General features: G+C 42.7%; 2 protein-coding genes across 3 annotated transcripts; both read right to left on the bottom strand.

The window, feature by feature from the left end:
* Positions 1 to 927: 927 nt before the first annotated feature.
* On the bottom strand, positions 928 to 5,006 carry foxf2b (forkhead box F2b). Of its 2 annotated transcripts, XR_003928146.1 has the most exons (3): positions 3,872 to 5,006; positions 1,365 to 1,594; positions 928 to 1,245 (listed from the first exon to the last, which is right to left on the bottom strand). XR_003928146.1 is itself a non-coding variant. In XM_030049784.1 (2 exons), the coding sequence occupies exons 1-2, from the start codon at positions 4,845 to 4,847 to the stop codon at positions 1,422 to 1,424; spliced, it is 1,149 nt and encodes a 382-aa protein (XP_029905644.1). In that variant the 5' UTR covers positions 4,848 to 5,006; the 3' UTR covers positions 928 to 1,421. The 2 variants fall into 2 exon arrangements, 1 of the variants encoding a protein (XP_029905644.1); XM_030049784.1 differs by having other exon boundaries at positions 928 to 1,594.
* A 4,806-nt stretch (positions 5,007 to 9,812) lies between these two features.
* Positions 9,813 to 11,435, bottom strand: foxq1b (forkhead box Q1b). The gene has a single exon (XM_030049713.1). The coding sequence runs from the start codon at positions 11,210 to 11,212 to the stop codon at positions 10,283 to 10,285; it is 930 nt and encodes a 309-aa protein (XP_029905573.1). The 5' UTR covers positions 11,213 to 11,435; the 3' UTR covers positions 9,813 to 10,282.
* Positions 11,436 to 23,267: the final 11,832 nt, after the last annotated feature.

Here is a 23,267-nt window from a genome sequence, read left to right as displayed (position 1 = left end):
AGCTCTCTCTGAGTATGATCTGTTTACCGCACTCTAAAAATACCATGTTGTTGCATTTCCATAAATGCGCCCCTCTCGTTTCATTTGTTTATATGACTTCTTAAAATGTTGGCAACCCTTGATATCCACATGGAAAGGAACTGCCAAAGAACGTAAAAACACTTTCAGCTGCATAGACAGGCTAGAGGTGGCCATAAAACATGCAAAATGTGGAAATATTTATACAGAAATCACTGTGATATAGCAAGAAATGGCCTAGTCATTAGTAAATCCATCTGCACTACTATCTAACTTTCGAGGGACATTGGTTTTTTGAGCCATACTCTTCATCTCATCAGTCTACAGGCATTCGATTTGATGATAGGCTTGACAGCTATTTATTCTATTCTAACCCTGTAACGTTGTAGACCTCTACATACCCATTTACAATCTATTGTCCAAGCACAGCAGTGGGCCACTGTACATGCTCAAACATAAATAATTAATTAAATTATTTAACAGTGGTTTCTTTCTCATAATGATTTTTTTTTAAAATCAGAAATAGGTCTACTATTAAAAGCCTGTAATTGGTGTATGTTTCACAAAAACTGTATTTCACCAATAAATAAAATGCAAAACAACACTCTGATGGAGGCAGCCGTACAAAACATTTAAAATCAGCTTGTCATGTCTTACTGTGCATGTCCTTATTGTGGGAATGCGTCATTAATTAGAGGATAACACTACTTAATCCTGACCCTGGTGGCATGCAAATGACCACAAAGCAATATATAATATAGAGAAATATTTTCTCTTCTGTATAGGCCTGCTACAGTCAAAGTCACTACTTTTCAAGGCCATTTAAATGACTTTTTGATACAGTGAATAGAGATATACATGGAAAGAGGGTAAAAGGCTGGTTGTATAGCCTAAAATATATCAGCTTTATTGAAAACCTTTTACAAGACAAAATTGGGCAAATGTCAAAGGGTTATACAATAAGTGCAAAGTTGTTGCAGATCATGTTAGCCTAAAGCATCGTGTGTGTAGTTACTCTAATAGGATAGAACATAGTTATATAGAATATATTTGTTTGCACGTGTTATAAGAGCAAACACATTAAAGTCGTGTTTTTGAAACTTCTTTTGAAGAAGAAAACGCTTGTCAGGGAACATTTAGGCAAAGTGGTTTTTGCAGGCCTCTGGGGTTTCTTCATTCATTTCCTTCAATGCATAGTTTCTCAGTCCAACCAAAAGGCTACTTTGGCTGTGGGAGGCAAAAGTGTGAAAACAAATACCATATTACATCCTGGTATGAATCTTCCAAAAACTGTCCGATTGTTTGTTGTCATCAACACACAGACGGACATACAGTTACATTGTTACCGTCGACTTCATGTTTTCTCTCAGTGTCCACATTCAAATGCGCCGAGGGAGGAGAGCTCACATCACGCAGGGCTTGATGTCCTGGCATACGCTCTGGTGGTGGTGATGGTGGTGATGGTGATAGTAGGATCCACCAGCCGAGGGGTGGAAGGAGGAGATGCCGTTAAAGTTCAACACAAAATCTTTTCTGTCGCAGACAGAGGAATGGCTCTGATAACGTGGAATTCCCACTGCATGAAAAGAGAGAAGAAATTAAGCAGGTCTGGGGGAAATAAACAGGTGAAGGTAATCAACATAAATAGCTTGTATAGGATCGAGTTTTAATTTAGTCATGTAGATAACAGTTTGCATTTTATAATTTGAAATTTTTTTCTTTTAATTTCTTTATTTTATTTCCCCCTTTCTTAAAGTTATTCTCCACGAGAAACAAACTGCAAAAAGTGTAAGTATGGTTTTGTGAACCTAACATTGCAGCATGTAGGTCTGTAGCGTACACGTTACTTGGTGATCTATATTGGTCTCTGTACTGACGAGAAATCAGTGTTTGGCAAATGTTCCAAAGGTTTTTCTAAAAAAATAATTACTATTTTCATTTATTTATTTATTTGTGAGTATAAACTTCAAAGTACTGTATTATCTTTAGCCTTCGAATTGAAATTGAAGTTCAAGTGGAAACTGAAGCTGAATTTGACAATAGGTAAAACAATTTACACAAATTACCACACAAAAAGGCTGTAAAAAAATGTAACCTTGATCCTATCCACTGAGGGTATATTTTGAAATTAACAAGTTTAGTTTACTGTTGCGGAAGGGCAAACCGTTTTGAACTAGGAGGAAAAAAACTGCAAAGGAAAGCTCCTGCATCTCTTTTCACATTAGTTCATCCAGTTATAAAAATAGATATCTTTCTTCTGTTTGCATAAGCCACCCAGAGGACAGGTATCTGATCATTTTTTGACATTTGCTTTTCATACACCTTTCACACGTGTGTGGTCTAAACTGAGCTGACATATAATGCCAGCTTTGTGTGCCCCTGTTATTTACAAAAAGCACCTTAAGGCTGTTTTTTATGCAGATGCATGACTCAATTGCGTTTCTTTCTACAGATTTATAGCCAACAACAATAATTTAACTGATTTCGGTGATGAGTCATTTGAGTCTAAATAAGCCTCTATTCCAGAAAGAGAAAAATAAATGGTGAACGCCAGGCTATTGCTTCGTCAAGGTCGTAAGGACTCCAGATGTGACTGTGTTTTTTCAGAGAGAGACAGCAGGCTTTATCCTCCAGGGCCACAGCGCACTGCTCTGTGCCCGTTTTTACAGACAACACGGGTTCTGACTGACATTAGTTACTGGGCATGCAATCCCACACATTTTGGCCTCTAAATATAGGTTGAAGACGCCGCGTAAAGTTTTAAGAAAGCCCTCCGTCTCTTGTGGATACGGGGTGGTTGAAATCCTCCTCAGTGTGGTCCGACCTGCACAGTCTTTGTTTAGTTAACCTCCAAGCCCCTTTTGGGCTTCAGCATGGGTTACTCGCCTCGGAGAAATCCCCAGACTTTAGTAAAGCCTCAGTGTGTTATGTTAAACAAAATGAGCATGAACTGGGGAGGTGAATTAACAAAGCAACCAAAAACTAATGTTCATGTGCAATTCTAGTTTTTGTTGTTGTTTTACTTTATTAGAAGCAATATATTATTAAGTAGGTTACCATGATAAAAAAAAAAAAAAAAAATACGACCCCGCTTGATCTCATCTGCAATTGGATTACTCCCTTGTAGACTTTTGATGAAATAAGAATATATTGCGCAGAAAATTGTTCGCTGAAGCCCATCTCCTATTGGTGAAAGCTAAATATTCAGCACCCTGTTTTATGGGGTCAGACGTTTATTTTACTGAACACGCTTGGGCCAGCGTGAGGGCTCACACATTCTGCTTTATACATAATTTATTTTGTCATTTATACAATTCAATAAAAAGAGTAAAATCGTTCTGAAAATATTCGGTTATCGGTTGAGGTTAATCTAGCCTACTTCTACACGGATAGATTAAGTGGAAGTGAATAACTAAATCAAAGCACACAACTGTCACCTAAATTCTTTTTTTTTTTAATGTCAAGTATGAGCTGCAGCCACCCTCTTGGCCCTCTGAATAAGCATGAAAATTCGTAATTTTAGACATAGGCTATATTTTAGAAATTCGTTGATTGTGGCTCATTTAATTTTAAAGCCATTAAAACAACTTGGAATAAATATTACAGGTCATTTCATTTCATTTCATGTATTTATTTATTTTTACAGATTAGGCCTATCTTGCAGGTGGGCTGGAAATGCAGTGAAAATTATTAGTAAGTTATGTCCCTTTGACGACGACTCCTTGAGATATTAAATGTGTATAAAAAGGTGAATGTGTTCCTGTGTGAGTTTTTGCTGTCTATAATCCCCTGCATGATCAGCTCTAAAATACATTAGCCAATGTGTGTTTGAGTTGGAGATGCTTTTGCCTACCTGATATGTCGTTACTGTGGGTGTCCCTGCCGTTCTGGTGAAGGTAGCTCTGCTCCAGGGAGTAAGGCGACATGCCAGAGTGCAAACCAGAGGATGCGGGGCTGCTGGAAGCTAGAGGCTGCTGTTTGATGTAGGGGGACCCGCCGGAGGACGCCCAGTGTGCGGATGTACTGGCGTATGGGGAGTGGCCGTCCAGAGCGCTAGCCATGGCTGGAGAGGACGGTACGGGACTGCTGCTGCTGTCCGGTCCATATTCCCCATTTGGCGGTACGGGGCAGCTCGCCATATATGTGGACCCGGGGCTCGGTGACATGTGGGGTACGTGGTGGCCACCGCTCAAACTGTCGTAACCCCCGGCCATTGAATTACTCATCATGTCCAAGTTGTAGCCATTGCTGTGACACGCGAGTGTTGCAGATGGTGCTTGGAAGTCGAAACTCTGCGGTAGAATGGAGGTGCCGAACCCTATGCCGTTCATCATCCGATACATGGGCTTCAATGCTTGGCATTTTCTTCTAAACCCCCTGGGTCTGCGACGAAAGGAGCCTTCCTCGAACATGAACTCACTGGCCGGATCAATGGTCCAGTAGTGGCCTTTCCCCGGCCTGCCCAGCCCTTTGGGCAGCTTAATGAAGCATTCATTAAGCGAAAGGTTATGCCGCACTGAGTTCTTCCAGCCCTGGTAGGAGCCCCTAAAGAAGGGGAAGCGCGCCTGGAGGAATTGGTAGATTTCACTGAGCGTCAGTCGTTTGGTCGGAGAGCTCTGTATTGCCATAACGATGAGAGCGATATAGGAATACGGTGGCTTTTCCGGCCGCCTTAAACCGGAGCTCGTCTTCTTTCCCTTAACCGTGGTGGACGAGGTTTCTGTGGCGGCTTGTGGACTCAGCATGGCGGGGTGCAGGACGCCGGACGCCGGACTGGATCTCAGAGGAGGCGGAGGGTCCAGTTGCTGCTGAGGGGTCTCGGTCGTCATGTCAGCTGTGACGCACGACTGGCGTAGAGAGGGAGAGAGAGGGAGGGAGAAAAGATGGGCTATGAGATGTTTGACAAGAGAAAAATGTTGCGATCCGGTGGTCAGTGTCCCTACAACGTCCTTTGTCTTACACCGCCACTGGTCCTCAGAATCCCAGCTCAAAATGGAGTGAAACCTGTGTCCCGTTACGCACGACTCTCCCGTTACGCACGACTCTCTCTTTACGCACAGAGAAAGCACGCCGAGTACGCACTATCACAGAGAGGAAGAGAGAGAGTGTACTGGAGGTGGGGGGGTGGGGGGTGGTTGAAGGCTGGATATGCACTGGAGATTCAGTGTCCAGGGCTTAAGCACGATACAGTGACTCCAGTGGGTGTCACAGTGGCGCCGAGTGATGCTCTCTGGCGCACCGGGAGGCCATCGCCTGCCTTAATAATCCTTAAAGTGAGGGAAACACGAAAACCCCTCAACGTAGTGCACGCAACAGTCCAGCTAAACGAAGCTGGACCACCTATCATTTCATAAATCTTTCTTCCCTCTGCAAGACCCTCCACCCCTCCTCATCCACACTCTGCGTTTGCAAATCTCCCCGAAATCAGTGACGAATAGACCCCCCTCCCCGCCCCCACTTCCATCCTCTGCCAAATCTGGCTCATGTCCACTTACCCGTTCGGACAGGCGGCGCTGCAGCAGAGTTAAAGCCTCTCCTCTCCTCCCTCCTGCGTTCCCTCACTCTCCAGTTCGGACTACACGCAATTAAGCCATCTATCAAACCTCCCCCAGACACCCCAATCAACAGCGCCACACGCCAGCCTCGCAGGATAAAAAACGATATTTTTCCCAGCCTGCGTGAAGCCGTGATTTCGGCCTAATGTGCGACACAGCGGAAACATTTTCCTGACATGAAATACAGCTAATAGACAAGCCCGCAGCGCGCAGCTTCAGCCAGCAATCATACCATGATGCTAAATAGCTCTTGTGGGCCTATCACATATCTGCACCATATAATGGACGAACACAACGTTCTGAAAATACAAGAGCGTATCATTTTGTATTATTTGTATTATTTTGCTCCTAATTTCCTCCAAAACGAGTCCAGAGGATAACAAAAACAAACTGTCGCGCTGCTGGGCTGGGGAGAGGAGTGTGAGAGATGGAGGAGGTGGTGGTCTTTACCATGCGTGTGTAAGCGGGGGGTTGCTCTGAGTAAATGACTTTGACATGAGTGGAAGCAGGCTTTTTCCATCAAGCCCGGCCCTGGATACCACACACAGTGCTCCAGTGTCAGCTTACCGCTCCGGGCCAGAGTCGGTCCCATGGGCCCCACGTTCATTAGAGAGAGAAAAGCGAAATTAGGCGAGCGGGCGTCGACAGTTTCCTCCCCTATGGAGACATCACACACAGATTTGTACAACATGATGAAGTTATATATCCCATGAAGGTAATATCAACATCCGTGCCGAAGAGAGGAGCATCAACCTTGACTTTGCTATTGCCAAAAGCATCAGGTTTTTTGACTATCGGTAGGCCGAGATATTTTTTCTTTTTCTTTTTTGGCTAAAGATAATTCCGATGGTTTATCAATATTTCTAGTTACTTGATGATATTCACACATGATAAAGGTCGATTCTCCTCTTCTTTCCATGGGCCTGAAATGACACGATTTATTCAAAAAGCAACAACACCGTCAATGATATTTATGCACATCTCAGAATAAATTCCATATATTTTATTCTCACAGTCAGATGTGTGTGCGTGTGCACGTGCGAGCTTGACCTGCGTCTGCCGACAGGGCCTTTTTTAAGTTTAGATATGGCCTGGAGGATTTTCTGAACAAAGACCAGCCACAATAACCTTTGCACTTTGCACAACAAAGGATGTTCGGATAAAATCATTTTCCACCATGACACAGAGACGTTTGGAGGACCTAATGGCCCCAGAAATTTCCTGCGACATCAAAACTTATGACCCCCGCCGAGATCAGGATGCCTTGGCTTGCAGAAGGAAACTTTGTTCTGAGAGCACTTTGAAGACTGTCCTCTGCTTTTACGCACCAAGATTACGAGCTCTTAATTTAGCCTTCAGAAATATCAAGTGATCAGCGCTCACCACAAAAGCTATTTAGACGTGTTTTTGATAGCAGATTTTATCTTTGGCTTCGAGTCATGTCTGGTTTCCAAATATTAGCCTGTTGCCTTCTTAACTTAGGTTTGGTTTCATGTTTAAGCTATAAGCTATATTGTTTTTTTTTTTCCCCACAAAATATAAGAAGATTTTGAGAAAATGTTAACAGGCCTATCTGGCCTTGTGGCCTAAGTTGTGAAGTCACATTGTTATAAAATTGGCATTTATGATATATCATTGGGGGATAATTAAAATAGCAGTGATATATTTAAAAAATATTTATACCTGAGAAAAGTCGACCAGCAAATAGGCTATTTAGAAACAAATACAGGCTCCAAATAAATTCTAAGCATGTTTGTATTTAACACTTGGTCTCTATTATTACTCCCTCGTTTCTAATAGAATATATAATGTAATAGAAAGAAAATATTGAAAAAAAATTAACAAGACCTGAGTTCAAATGCTTTTAACAGTAAACTAATATTCGTAAGGCTCCTCGGTTTTTCTTCTAGGCGCTCCAGTGCGTTTCCTGTGGCTGTGCCGGGAGCTTTTCGAACTGCCTCTCCGGGACTGGGAGGTCAGGCGCGGTTCAGTCTGCTGGAGTGACAGACTGTTTGGACTTCCTAACATTGTGCCTGCCTAGAAGTTTGGTTTCATAACACTGGACCTTATCCTAGCTATTCACTCTTGGAACAGGCCCGAGTTCCTCAGGCTGCATTATGTGGACACACTGGGTCAAAAGAGACGCCATCTCTTGACCATTTTCACATAGCAGAGGCAAAATGTGGAGCGGGCAAATGGAGATAATAGGCTTGATAATAATGTCAAGAATGCACATCATGACAAGGCACTATATTGTAGGTATACTCAGTGGGATAGAGTCACGTGTCATACTGAGACACAGGTGTGCTGTTCCGGCATTTCACCTGCAGGTTGCAGCATTGTCCCTGTAAACACGAGCAAATCTCACCTGTCACCTGTCAGGCTCTATGCCGCTCTGTGAAAACAGACTACTGCCATGTCTGCAGTTTAAAGCCACAGCCACACCATCGTCTGAGCTGCATGGCCTGACACAGTGAATAGAGTTTAACACCCATTATACCGATTTTAATTAATCACAGCCAAACGTAGCTTGTAGTAATATGTAGGCCTATAGACATACATGCGGCTTATTCCGTAAAGTTGGAGATTACCCACCAGTTAGGCATGCCTGTATTTGAAGAATTCATTTCGAAACTCTCATATCCCCTCTGAAATTCATTCCCCAATATCTTTGAAATATGGAAGAGCCAGTATTATTTTGTAAATTACCTAACTACCACAGATGCCTGCTGTACCTAAGTGTATTACTCTTGTTAAATTTGTGCCATCAAATATTTTGTGAGATTAGGTGTCACTTATGTAAATGGTGGCCACCTCATGAAAACAAAAATAGGCTTTTCATCTTGCACTAAACAAGTTCAGCAGGCCTGTTTTGTAAAGATCTCACAGAACTGACAGGTCCTTTATTTGACTGTCCACAAAGAAAATTGGAATAATTTGAAACTGAAACAAATTTACAGGAATAATTGGAATAATTCCAGTTTGATGCTCGAATAGCTGAAAAGAATCTATTTCATTTCAAATTTCGGGGAATGTTTCTCATATTGGAAATGGGATTTAAAATGGGTCATTGAGCTGATCCTGGTTGTCCCCGAGAAAATATATATTTCAGTTATATTTTAATCTAATTTCCCAGGGATAGATTGCATTTACCCGGAAACAAATGATAAAAAGCCATGGCTTATGCGAATATAATCCTTAGCAAACCATTAGACACTGTAAAAGAGTGGTGAGGCTGGGGTCTGCTTCAGGACCGTGGAGAGCAACTAGGGCCTCCTCCGGAAACATAATACGCTTCTTTATACGCCTATATGTTTTAAGGTTTTTGGGGTGCATACGAAGAAAAACTAAAACTTAAATTTTGTTGATTTAAACAACAAAATGTTTTTTATCCTTATGGCCTGGTTATCTAATTCTTGGTCGGTGAGAGCAGTTCGGACATAATTTCAGCGTCTTTATCTGCTATTTTTTTCTATTTTTTTGTTCTAATATTTTTCTAGAAACACACAGGCCTAGGTTTGTGCCACAAATTGATGTAGCAGTTATTATGACAAAAACATAACAGTAAGCACAGTTATAACAACAACCATTATAATGATTGATGTTTCTGCTGCTGCTGCTGCTAATGATAATAATAATAATGATAATAATGATAATAACAACAACAATAATAATAATAATAATAAGTATTATTAGTGTTATTAGTAATAGTAGTAGTATTCTATCCCGTTGTTGTGTTCGGTGTCCTAGATTGCAGCATCATAATAATGATATTAACACCATCTTATTACCTTTATAGCCTGTACTCACATTAATTTTCAGTGACACTATTGAAGCCATCAGTTTGGGATGAGTCCTCAGTTAAGACTGGGTTATTAAGTTTAATTTAGTCATTGTTACTTTAATGGATTATTATTCATCATTTGAATTTCCTTTTCTTGCCTTTGGAATAAAATCTCCTGTACAAGGTGCCTCTCCTGTTTTATAGTCACACATTTAAGGCCTGTTCATTTTCCCCCCGGGTCTCCAAACAGCCGTGGAATCTCCCACCTTTGATCCTAAAGCTACTTCCCACTCTCATCCCACTCATTGCCTGTGAATGGAAATACTGTTTCCATTTGTGTCTGTAACAGATACTCACTGAACATGGTCACACTGTTTCAGGTTTTTATTAATAAAAATACCAGGCATGCATGAATCAATCTTAGGAAAACTGGGCATTTTCATGCTTTTGTTGTGCAGCCACAGAGGAGCATGGTGAATCTCATCGCAGCTTGGTCAATATGCAACAATATCTTATATACAATAATATTTTATACAGCAGGTCATACAAAACATCAAAATATAAATAGATTAATAGTTTTATTTTTCAACATTTGGCACTTAGTCGCCGTTATACAGTAGAAATGACCAATGAACCATGAAAAAACACAAATACACACTCTCACTCTAACACACACGCACGCACACAGTGGAATGTCCTGTTACAATAACCGCAACTAACTTGCTTCGTCTTATTTAGGCTACCACAAAGCTAGGTCTATAGGCTTGACAACACACCATGTTTATTCACTGCAAAAATGACTTACAGTAGTCATCATGATACACAGTCCCAAATAGTTAAGCTAAAGCACTGAAAGCTAAGAGCGCCCACAAAAGTGCACATGGATAGAAAGATACAGGTCTGACAGCAGTCCAGTGGCGTGGCATTACGAAAGCAAGGAGTCTATATGGAAACTTGCGCAGCGCATCTTGGGCATCTTCAGGGAGGGCAGGCTGGCCTCTGGACTGGCCATACCCTGTGATGTCTGCTGGAGGTATGTAAGTGCATCCCTGCTGGGCTCTGTGCTGTAACCTGCCTCTGACAGGCTCTGGTATGTGTGCTGCGCAGGGCCAAGAGCTGCCGGATAGTTCAGAGTGTAAGGCAGTATGTGGGTCCCCGGGGGCCAGTAGAGCCGGGGGCTCGGGTTGCTGCTACTGTCTGAATCGTGGCCATCCTCCCTCCTTTTGAAGGGTTTGCTGAGGATGCTGTCAATGGCGAAGGAGCTGGAGAACTTGGCCCCCACCCTCTCCTCCGGGACGGGGAGGCGGGTGTCTTCGCTGTGGGTGTGGATGTCCGGGCTCTCCTGCTCCTTAGGGGGCCTCTTGGCAATGCGCTTCCTCCTGCGGCGGAACACACCGTCAGCGAAGGTGTACTCGCTGTGCGGGTTGAGCATCCAGTAGTTGTCCTTGCCCCAGGGTCTGGAGGGGTCCCGCAGCACCTTGAGGAAGCAGTCGTTGAGTGACAGGTTGTGGCGCACCGAGTTCCTCCAGCCGGTGTAGCTGCCTCGGAAGAACGGGAACTTCTTCATCAGATAGTCGTTGATCTCTGCCAGGGTGAGGCGGCCGCTACCGGAGTCCCGGATGGCCATGGCGATCAGAGCAATGTAAGAGTAAGGAGGCTTGGGTCTACGGGTGTAGGGTTTTCCCTTACTGCCGTCGCCGCTCTGGGTGACAGGTGCCGGGCTGTTGGCCACGCAGTCCCCGTCAGAGCCCAGCTCGTCTCCGGACAGAGGAGACGGGACACTTGCCTCGGCGTCCATGCACAACTCCAATGGCTTCTGAACAAAGTGAAGTGCAGAGAAAACTTCAAGCTTCATTTTCCAAAAAATGTTTACTTGTCTTCTCCTCTCAGTCTCACCTGTAGCCCTGCAGCGCAAAGTTTCCCCTCAGTGAGAATCTCGTCTCAAAAAAATATTGTGATCAGAGGATGAGCGCAGCAGAGCAGGTGTAGGAGTCCTGAAAGCAGAAATTGCTCTCTGTCTGTGAGAAGTCTCGTCTGGAGGGCTGGAGGCACCCAGAGCCCCAGTCTGCAGCAGCTGAATCCAGATCTGTCTCCGGAGACACGCTTGTCTTGCTATAATATAATCCCTCAGCAAGGGACGGCCCACAGGCGGGGTTTCCAGCTCAAATCCATTGAAGCGATTGAGGGATATGATATGTATTATGTACAGTTGCACGGCACAGTGCCACGCCAGCGGTAATAAATAAATAAATCGAGGCAGGGTTGATAGGTGGTGCAAGTAAGACAAATAATTAAAATAAAACCAAACATATCCTATCCAACAAACTTAACTCTTCAGTGTATCTATCTATCTATCTATCTATCTATCTATCTATCTATCTATCTATCTATCTATCTATCTATCTATCTATCTATCTATCGTTTTCTCATTCTCGAGACACCTTAAGAAACAATAACATATAGTTGATTTTTGCATCTCAGCCATACCGAGGCAGCTTTCTTCAGCTGAAATGTGTGCCTTATCCAAATTTTACAGCATAATTAAGATTGCAGATAAGCACAGCAAAAGACGTCCCTTTGTCATCTTTGTCCTTTTCAAGTATTTCAACAACTAGCGCACATTTCTATTTGAACCTGGAATCAAACAATCAAACAATAGAGGACTTACAGGACTTAACAGCGGTTTTGTTTTGTTGTTTAATCATCTTCTTGGAAACTGGTTAAAGTTCCCTCTTCAAGTTAATGCGATTGTCCTTCAGAGAACATCATCATCTCACAATTTACAGCTATTGTGGGCTAATGCTATTAGATGATATATCAGAAGTTTTCCTCCAAATATCAGAACAAAACTGCACCATAGGAACCATATGACACACGAGGAAACACCAGCAGTAAAATAAAGTCATTATTAACTATCATAGAGACATAATAAATTCTTATAGAAATATTCGAGAAATTTCACTGTGATTTTTCATTATAGGGGATAAATTATATATGATGAGGACATATTGAACACCTTGAACATGACAGTCAGAGAGGAGAGAGAGGCAATACTATTAGTCTCTGTATTGACGCCGCTCTCAAGGCAGCCACCCGGCTGACTCCTGGGCTTTATGGAAAGGGGAATACTGCAGACGCCACGCTCAAATGGCACAGCACAGTACAAATCTATGAGGTTTGGATGGGTTCCATGAGGCGCACAATGAGTGATATGTAAGCTCAAGTGGAATAGGAGGGTTGCCTGGAGTTTTAAAAACAAAGATTGCCTGAGAGGTCGTGCCGAGTTCAGAGGAGCATGGCACCTGTAGAAAACAGAAGAGCAACCACACACGACCTGGGTAGAAAACGAACCTTTGGCTGCGCATTTAGAACCAGTCATGCAAATATGCCCTGAGGGAGATGGCCTGACTCTCATGATACCGGGAGTTTCTAATCTGCTCATGCCTAAAAAAATGTGTAAACATGAGTGTCACTGGGCTGTATGGGAAATTAGTGTCATGCCTTAGCGCGTCGAAGGCTGATTTTGTAGTTTTTAGCATTATAATGAGGAGCAAAGATCAAGTGAAAATGGCAACAATTATGTAGAATATGTGTAAACACACACACACACACACACACACACACACACACACACACACACACACACAAACAAGAATATAATTCTGGGGCAATATTCTCTTTAAAATGTGTGCGTCATCGCAGGTGACCAAAACGTCTATTGCATAATCACATCGTGTCAATCAACAGTCATTATTCATTACCACCCTCCCAACACACACACACACACACACACACACACTGTTTAAATGTTTTGGTAGGATGTGATAGCAGATGGAGGGGCCTTATATAATAGATTTTAAATGGCCACTGCCTCCGCCTGTAAATCTTACAGTTTGAATCACTGTTTGCCGCACTTGCTCTTCTCCTGTCAAAACGTTTAGGCCGGGATGGCGATGCAGAGCGAGAGGTTGGAAAGTTACATGAGTTATGACGCTGTCCTCGGGCCAGTGATAATCATTAAACTGTCTTCTCCGACACACCTCCACGCACAACGCGCTGGCTGGCTGCTTGGACTTGGGACCTGAGTTTTACAACTTAAGTTCTGTCGCTGCGCCGGCACACACCAAACATACAGTCCACTGCAAGGTGAGCGGTCACCTCCCCACGTCTAGTGAGCTTGTTCCCCACAGTAACACATCCCTCCTTCTCATGTTTTCCGCGCGTCTGCACATTTACATTTTATCACCTAATTATCACCCTGGTCGCATAAGACACGCATGATTAAAGATCAGGCATGGAATTCACGCCCTTTTTTTCTTTTTTTTTTTAATGATTTTGGTTGGTGGTGGGGGGTAACCAGAATTCAGATGGTTAATGAGTTATTTGGTAACAGGTTCCTGAAACTCGTGGCCTACCATTCCTACAGTGCTATTAGTCATAAAAACAAAGTTTGTCTACTGGTCTTGACACTCCTCATCACAGTAAAATGACTTTCTGTGTGACACTCTGACACACAAAAACAAAGATTTTAAATGTGTTTATGAGTTAATGAACAAAAGAAGGCTGACTGAATGCATCCCTTTGAAGTTGAAATGAAGTTTGGTGGATTCCAGTTAAAGTAACTATACCTTCATCCATTTGATCCATTTGAATTCACAACCATATTTCTTAAAGCATCATTATCTGAATCAATGTGCTTTGGATGATACAGTTTGCACTTGCACACCATGACCAGTTAGTGGTTTTCTCACTTCAGCATGTATGTGTGAATTGATGTCTTAAGCTAAGGGCCACTAATTGTAGAAAAGGTAAGATTTCATGTGCTAAATACAGACAGTGTGATGAGTACATACTTCCGTATTCCTCACAGTATTAATGTCAATGAAAACTCACTTTCAGTTCAAATTTCAGTAGGATGCTCTTAACTTCTGTCAGCAGTACTTCCCCGATTTGAAATACTGAACAGCATCAAGTCTTATTTATTCAAAACAGCAACAGCTCTGATATCCTACTCTTGATACTGACAGTTTTAATGGCAAAAACAGGGTGTCAGACGACCTTTGATTAATTTTTTGGAAATGACTGCTTTGCTCAGTGAGCATTTGGAGAGCCGAAACCAAACTGTTTTTGTTGAAACCCAGAGGACCAACCACTGGGTGCATAAAACCATAGCTGATGAAAGCAGTGCTCTGTGTGCTATCATTATCACCGTCACTACACAACACTCTGACAAGGCACAAAGAGAATTTAACACAGCTTGCTTATGGGTAGTGGTAGGCGGGAAGGCGTGTCTGTGTGTGTATTTTCGTGTGAGTGTGATGAAGCTGTATTTGGTTACACGGCCACTCTGCCAAGATGGCTACACACACCTGTGCTGAAGGGATTGAGTGTGAGAGGCAACACACCTGTTTTCCATCTGGTTTAATGAAAGTGTCTCTGCAAAAGTGCTATCTCTTATTTTGAGGTTTTATAATAGACCAAATCTTCATCTTCCTATCATCATATTTCTTTTTTTTTTGCAAGGTCAGTGGGGACAATGGAGTCAACCCTGCTCTATGACGCCAGAAAAAAAAACACATAATGCTTGTGTAACTTGTTAATGTGTGTCTACTAAAATTGGCACCTTGTTGTTTTAGAGAGCCTATTGAGAGTTTAAGTGTCTCCTAGGACCGAGGGGAGAAATCTCTTTTAAGTGTTGACATGCATGGAATTCCAGTAATGTAAATTCATCAGGTGAATCCTCCGCAGCGCCTAAAAATAGCCCCACCTCTGTGGCGGTCTGTGCTCACACGCTAACCCTTGTCTGCATGTCTCCGGGTGACTTCTTACCTGTATCTCATCTCTGTTTGCTTTCTTCTCTGTGAGTGAAGGGTGTCCAGCCCCCATGTCTTTGTATAAACAAAGTGCAGGCTCTGCGTGAGTGGGGCAGAGAGGAGCACCAACAGAGGCGCTGAGTAGCTGAGATTCCCAAGATTTTCTGCAGTAGATCTAGTCTCTGACAGGCCCCGCTGATAGTAGACATGCTTCACTGGGGCTCACAGGTAGGCACTGTATCTACAACCCAGCCAAACTAAAGGTTAGACATTCCACACCAATTCCATTCATGCTTGCATTGAACAAGGCATGCTCATGTACTGGGGTTAGCGTATGTGCGTTGGTGTATCTGTGCCGTCTGTGTGTCTACTCTGCTGGGTGTGAAAGTGTGTGAGATTGCGTGTGTGTGTGTGTGTGTGAGTGCTTCAGCGGAGTGGAGAAGTAAGATGCACACATTCCATTTAGTTTATTCCTCGAGCAGCGATTACTGTAATTACCCAACAATGCAGCCCTCTAAACGTTTGCTGCCTGCTTTGTTGCGCTGCTTTAGAATCATGCCTTTTTGTTTTGGAAGATAAGTGGTTGGGGGCCTCCAGTCCATATAATCAGCAGCACACCTGAACACTTTACAGCGAAAAACAAAGTTCCCACAGTGAGTTTTTCGACTCTTTTTCGACATATACTGCTAGAATATTCAGCCATAAACAAATGAAACCTAGAAAAAAAATAAATAAAATTGAGCGGCGTATCCTGCAGTCAGTTGGCAGTGGCAGGTTGCTATTTTGGGTTCTCTCGCATTCTTACCTGAGGTGCTCACACCCTGCCAAACCAACAGAGAAAAAAAAAGATACATATAAATAAACGAAGCTAACAAGGGTATAATTAAAGTAATTAAGGAAAAAGGTGAAGTACAGGTGAAGTACAGGTGAAAGGCAGGCTGGCACCTAGATAACATGCAAAGGCAGTGATGTCATTCTGGGTCCCCCTTTTATATTAAGGGCACAATCCATGCAATATATTTCTTTACATTTGGACAACTGAGTATGTGTGTGTATGTGCGTGTGTGTGCATGCGCGTGTTTGTGTATCTGTGCATATATGCTAGCTTTGATCCTTGCTAATGCAGCTCTCAGAGACTTTGAACAGACTTTCCAAACTTTGGGCATGAGATGTAGGTCTGTAGTCGGCAGTAACTCAAAACATGACCCCATCAAGAGAGAAGCAGCAGAACAGAGTGAACCCTTTAATCCTGTTTGTAAATGTTACTGTTGGTGCATGCCTGTCAATGGGCCTCAGCCATGCGGGCCACACGGGCTTGATCCTTGCCCTATCTGCCGCTATCACCTCTCTTCACTCTTCACACGCTAGAGTCCCCTCGCAGTGGGGGGAGAGGAGGAGGGGGGCGGGGGGCGGGGGAGGGATTACAAAAGAAAAAGGAGCAATGATTGATCTCAGCTATAGACACCTCGCTTTATCACTGTGGCTGATATGACCTACCTCCATTCAGCAGTGCTGTAGGCTGTTTTTATGTAAGCATAAACACAGGGCCAAATCAGTACCTGCGCAGCACTGTTTACCTGGCAGCCGTTCAGCCCTTTTCTGTCTAAACTTGAAATAGGATCCAAACACTCTACTCACGCATAGTGGTTTGCACGAGATGCTTGGGCTGCCTCTCAACCTACCGCGGGGCTCCCTCGCGCTATTTTTGCACCGTCTGAACCTTAACCGCCCCTCTTATTTCTTTGATTGAGAGGTGGAACATCTAGCTTGAGGGCTTTAACTGCACTGATTTTAGGTAGTTACCTAGGAATCGGCCTACAGATAACCTCAACAAACACAATGATGATTGATAACATCAATCTTTGGGTTATATTTAGCTCCCCTTTGTTTCAACTGTATGTATCACAATAACTAGCAGTTTTAAAAAGGGTTGCCCAGACCTAAATCCGGGACTTTAATGCTTTAATTCATTGATGTATGACCTTTTGCCTTTGATTGAGGCATTCTACACCAGCAGCCCTGGCAATGAATCTAACCACTGACTGTCATTCAACAGTATGTTAGTTATTTCACTTTTGGTTCAGAAGACCAATTTACACGCATTTTCTTACAACACAAAGGTATTTAAAGGCCTTTCTAACATCTACCTTGTTTTATAGGCAGTTAGCCTGTACTTTTATGGTCAATGTATCGTGACTTAAAGTGAGAAAAGAAAATCTCCTAGCTGAGAGATTTGGGTAATATTAACTATTTCCTTGAACTTAAACCAGAGTTTAATTAACACTGGCAGATCAATGCTCAGCAGTTCTCCAGCAGCACATTGTAGTTCAATGGCACAATACTGTCAGATGCTGAGGGAATACATACACAAATGCTCTGAGATGGACGTCATGTGTGTGCACACACAAAAATACTAACATACAGAGAGAGAAACACAGAGAGAAAATTTAGTCCTAGGATAGCAGTAAATCTCTTGGTGAAAGAGAAGGCAAACATTTATGAAGCAGAAGCATCAGTCATTCATTTCAACACATTTCAACAACAAAGGATCAGTGTGTATTAGCTTGGCTTGTGTGCTTGTGTGAGTCTGTGCACACAAACACAGCATACGGTATCTGTACAGACTATTTCCGATGCATACTATGTGAGAGTTTCATTTATAGTAGGTCTTTCTCATCTCTATGCTTTGAGAGTTTACATGGCTCACTGCAAGTGCAATTAGAAACCTGGGCTCCTGGGCAGCTGTTACTATTTGTAATAAGAGCTATTAGCTATTGATCCGGAGATATTTTGTATATGAATATCATTACAAATCGGAAGTTTGATTGGAAAAAGGTCTAATCTCCTCCAGCTGGTCACGGGGCTGTAATCTGTCTGCATCCGCTGCGAGTAACTCAGCATTGATCCAGTGGAACAAACAGCAGCTGCTTGCTGAGCAGTGAACCCTAGGACCCATCTGGGGCTAGATTAAATAGACAGCATTAGACATAACAGTCATAACATATATGATTTTGTAATGATAAAAACAGCTAGAGGGCTGTGCAGCACAGATTGAGTACGGACAGTATGGCCCTTGAAAGTGCAGATCCAAGGGTTCTGAAATTTTTCAAATTATAGATCTGGATTCTGGATATCCTGCATCAACAAATACTTGTAGGATAAAATGCAAGGATATAGTGGTGCCACAATACAACTTCGCATCATCAGTTGGAATGAATTTAATAAATAAAACAGGTGCCAACGTTTAACTGTGGGAGCTTAAGTATCTTGTATAATTTTGGTGTGATCGCCAAATATCTTGTTAACTTTGGCACTAGATCTAGTCCATGAGTGTTGCGTGGGACATTGTAAAATATTTGAAGTTAGCTAACCCGGCATGTACCAGAGAAACTGGTTTCATTGTCAGGACAGCCAAATGAATAGAGCAGCATGAAAGACAGGAAGAGAAAAGGGGCTGTGAGGCAGAAACTGCTCCACCTGTACTCTGTCCTTGATGGTCGAAAATGGGAGACCCATTATAAAGTTGGAGACACTCCACTTGCAATCTGGGCAGCATGGTCATTTCCCAAGCTTTCCCTCAGTAAAATAACACTGACAATCAGTATCATCCTAACAGATAAGTCAAAACTGATTTTCTTGTATAAGCTTAGTTGGTAAATGATATCAGTGGTGAGATAAGAAAAAAATGAACAGTTCACTGAGGGGTTAGGGGAGGTATAAATAGAATCAAATGTCAGTGGAATGGGTGATGTCTCTGCAATATTTGAATCCATCCATCTCCAATTATGCTAAAAAAGAAGCCAACCATAATTGCTGTACTGTAAGGCTTGTTCATGTCAGGATATGTGTCGCTGCCACACCACTCTAATTGAACTTTCTCTGAAAGGCGTTGTGAGAAAACAGGCGGTAACTATTTATACAGCTACACACCTGACCAGGCATCTATCCAAACAAAAGGTCTTGAACCGGGCCCTTGCGTGCCTATCCAACCCAGACATCTGATTAATTATAGTGTGGCCGTTAAGGCATAGAAAAACTAGCTGATGAAAAGTCAGCGAGTCTGCAGGCTCAACCTGCCCAAACAGCATCATGCGTGTTAGCTTGTAAAATCCTCCGCCCCCCCCGTCTCTCTTTTCCTCCCATCTTCCCTGCTGCCCCTCCTCCCCCCTCCTCCGCTCCGGGCCCATTCGTGCAGACAAGGTAAAACATCTTGCTCCCTGTGTCAGAGCCCCGCAGGTGGGCCCCGCGTGCTCAGGTAGATAATATCACTGTTACTATAGACCATGTTTGGGTTAGCTCGAAAACACTCTTCATGGCAGGGGCAAAACAAAGTGCTCTGCGGTGCGTGATAACAGCGGGAGCTGCTCCCTACAAATTAACCTGTGGAAACACTTTGGCCTCGCACGAAACACCCATACATAATGCCTGCTTTTATGTAAAAAAAATCAGAATATTGTTTACATGGTGTACTTCAGGGGAACATGGAGTAATTTTCTGAGATTTCTAGCGATTTAGAGGATTTCTGTAGTATGTTATCCCCCCAAAGAAGGATGCTAATCCAAAACAGTGAATTGAACCTTTAATGTTCCCGATGATTATCTTATAGGAATGAGCTGCTTTATGTCCAGATTGAATGCATTGGCTTCATTGGACAAGTGACTCTGTTTCTAATCTGCATACTGCGTGTGCAGCAGATTTTATAAATGGGCTTTCTTTAAACAAAAGGAGCATGTATAGCTTGACTGTGCTCAGGGCCAGAAGCTGGGATGGCTTCCATAAACAGATCACCCAGGTGGTCCATGTGCGAGAGAGGGAATAGAGCGTTTGTCGAGAGGCCTGCTGGTGCAATCACAACCGGGATCTCTGTACTTCAAGAGCACCTTTATCTCCCAGCAAAAGTAACAGCTTCTGCTGATGACTTGTGTATTTAACTAATAATATTTACATCACAACAGCTGTTTGGCCCAAAGTGACAACTGCTTCACAGAGAAATTAAAGGTGATTGACTTTATTTTTTCTAGTTCATAGTACATGGTTTTGGCAACACATACCGCATATATTATTGGGAAATGTGAATGTCAAATCTGAAGGGACAAAACATTGAACACTAAACACTAAATTTTAAAATAACAATAACAATAATACTAAAACAAATAGCGTAGCCTGTTCCAATGCCTAATATCATATCAATAAATAAATAAATAAACATTGAAGTGATAACCTTTCATACATAATTTTGATTTTATCTGTGTTTCAAAGTTCAAGTTACAGTGTGCATCTACACATGACGTTAGCAGTGGCCTCTTTGTTAGAATAGTGGTGCCATAGTGCTAACACTGTCGCCTCACAGCAGGAAGGTTCTGGATTTGAATCCCTGGTTCTTCCTGTGTGGAGTTTGCAGGTTTTCCTCATGTGTGTGTAAGTTTCCTCTGCAGGTCAGGTGAATTGATTACTCCTAACAACCAGTCCAGGGTGTTTCCCAGCCTTCTAATGCATGCTGGGATAAGCTCCAGGCTTATGAAAAAAATTAGCAAATTATAACCCTAAATCATGATAAACAGAAACTAAATGGAACTGATAAATGAAGAAGACTACAATGAATTACTCTAATGAACCAACTGGAGTTTTTGTTGGACAGTGCCATGTTGAGAGGTGAGAAATCACACAGAAATTATATTCATCTTATCATGATCTGAAATTAAACTGATCTCAAAGTGATGAGTTTATCCATCTCTTATGTAAGCCCCCTTTAGACCCCCTGTCTAGTCCTGTGCGTGTTTATATCTAACAGTTTATATTGGGGGCTCCTGCAGTCGGAGGCAATCCTCTGAATGCAGGGCCGCACCGCAATGGCTAAGATTTACTGAGTTGCTGTGTGGAAAAATACATTCCTTATGCACCTACAACACACACACACATACACACATGCACATACACCCATGCTGTACAGATCACAGTGACAATGCCAGATGCCTCTCCTTTATGCAATATTTAGATAGTGTTTTACATACATGGCATTTTACATGTTTTTGTAGCCTTTCTTATCATGGGTCAAGCGTGTTTAGTGAGCGACATTGACCCAGGGCTAAGCTATCCTATCTCCAGCCTGTCCACCCGCTGTAATGGTTTCCATCTCACTCTTTTCACCCAAGTTACTGTAAAAAGATAATGTGCAGTTTTATGAGCTGTGACCACGCCGGATCATCTGTCACATGCAACCTGGTCATTCATTCAACATGTCCAAACACTTGTGCATTAGATGTTTATTCGCTTTGTCTGAAGAGGGGATTAAATTGAAATATGAGGACACAGCGACTGACAGTGTGTGACTTTGAGGGTAACCCAGCTAGTGTTTCACAATGCTTAATAGCATCAGGTAATAGCTCTGAGTCATTGTTGAGTGTATGCCATCGCGTGTGTGTGTTGGGCCATTGCAGTGGGGCTTTTGTGTGTATCTAAGTGTATGTGAGTCTGTGTGTATGTGTGTGTGTGTGTGTATGTGTGTGTGAGAACTAGTTCCTCTGAAATAATCTTTTGACAGACATCAGCGGCAAAGGGGATCACCACTTACAGAGGGTTCCCTCAATGGGGCACAAACAAGACTAATTTTGATTTCCTGACATTCATTTAGTCTTGTTTTTGTCTGTAATACCAGGCTGATGAATCAAGTCTGTCATTACTCAGAGTGCATGGGATCAGAAGGTGAGGAATACATGTTTGTTTGTGGCTTATGTGCTCCGGGAGTTTCTGCTATTGTTCAACAAGGTAGCCATCCCCCGACCACAGCTCTAAAAATAACGCTAGACCCATAATTACGGTTTTAACCCTGAGCCCCCTCCCTCCCTCCCATTCTCCCGTTAAACACCTGTGCAGATTTACTGCGTGTGTGCCTTTGTGTATTTGCCAGGTGATTTACGCCACGGCTGCTGTCAGTCTGTCAGATTTCACACAGGAATGCAGCCTGTGATGTCAGAGTCACCCCCACCCTGTCTGGAGGGAATCAGTCCGAATATTCAACCCAGTGTAAGCATCCAGATGCACAAGGCTTCAGTTTCTGTGGAAACTGTAGGTATGGCTCGCAGTTTAAAGTGCTGGCCATCAATAAAAACTGTGATTGTTTGTAGTGCTATGTTGGCATGCAAGGTACTGCACTGTGGCTATCTTGACACCACACAGAATTCCTCTCCGTCGTCTCTCAGTTCTCCCAGACTCTCAGGTGAGGTAGCGTTCCCTTTGATCAGAGATTCTTGATTGTGATACCAAGTTCGCACACTTCACCTGAAGCAAAAATTAAAACAACTCTGTGAATCAAATGTTTTCCATCAAAGCATATGTGTTAGTGGGAATTAGAGACAGAAAAATAACAACCTCATTTCCGCTTTCCTTCTCGCCCCCACTTACACACAGTGCAGCAGCTCTTCTCTGCTGGCTGGTATCTGCTATCAAACACCCCGATCAGAGCTCTTTTTCTGCTGTAGCCAGATTATCACGCATGCGACAATAACGTGCCAGCGTATGCGGGCATCTTCTGTCAGCTCAAACTACTGGCACGCTCACCGAGGTGCGTGACGTCACACAGGCGGGGCTGTAGATCTGATCTCCGGGATTGAGGCAGCTGTAGGAAACTCCATAGGACCACATGGTAACACACTCCAGTAAACAATCAATATAAGACAGCTGCTTTAGAGGTGCATGAGTGTCTTTTCCCACAAAACGTTTTGTGGAGTTTGTGTTTTGTAAGAGTACATCAAACTCCTTGAGTGATGTTAACATTAATATCTTAAGGGAAATGCAAAACTATACTTTTTTTCTTTCACTCATGAAAAGCTTTGCATTATATATATATAAAAAAAAACAACAGTTAAAAATAATCACTGCCATTCCATTTGTTTTATTTGTTTGCTTTTTTTTTAATCTTTTACCTCTAAAAAAAAAAAAAAAAAAACTAGTACTATTACTAGGACTAGTACTTTTTTGGTGCTTGGTGGAGATGCAATATTAGAAGAACAGTAAGTAAAGACCAGCACCTCAATAAGTCGACATGAGTCTGATGTAGCTGGCTGTTGTCTGAGAACTGTTTCAGGAGGATGCAGTGCA

Source organism: Myripristis murdjan, chromosome 4, assembly GCF_902150065.1.
Source record: "Myripristis murdjan chromosome 4, fMyrMur1.1, whole genome shotgun sequence".
NCBI lineage: Eukaryota > Metazoa > Chordata > Actinopteri > Holocentriformes > Holocentridae > Myripristis > Myripristis murdjan.
Note: the sequence above shows the minus strand (reverse complement) of the source record. Positions and strands in the feature narration are given on the sequence as shown.

What these genes read in the sequence shown, in the direction of transcription:
- foxf2b (XM_030049784.1), bottom strand. Translation starts at nt 4,847, where the DNA reads ATGACGACCGAGACCCCTCAGCAGCAACTGGACCCTCCGCCTCCTCTG. An exon ending in CCACAGTAACGACATATCAG is followed by an intron (nt 1,595 to 3,871) that starts GTAGGCAAAAGC and finishes CTTTTCATGCAG; the next exon opens with TGGGAATTCCACGTTATCAG.
- foxq1b (XM_030049713.1), bottom strand. Translation starts at nt 11,212, where the DNA reads ATGAAGCTTGAAGTTTTCTCTGCACTTCACTTTGTTCAGAAGCCATTG.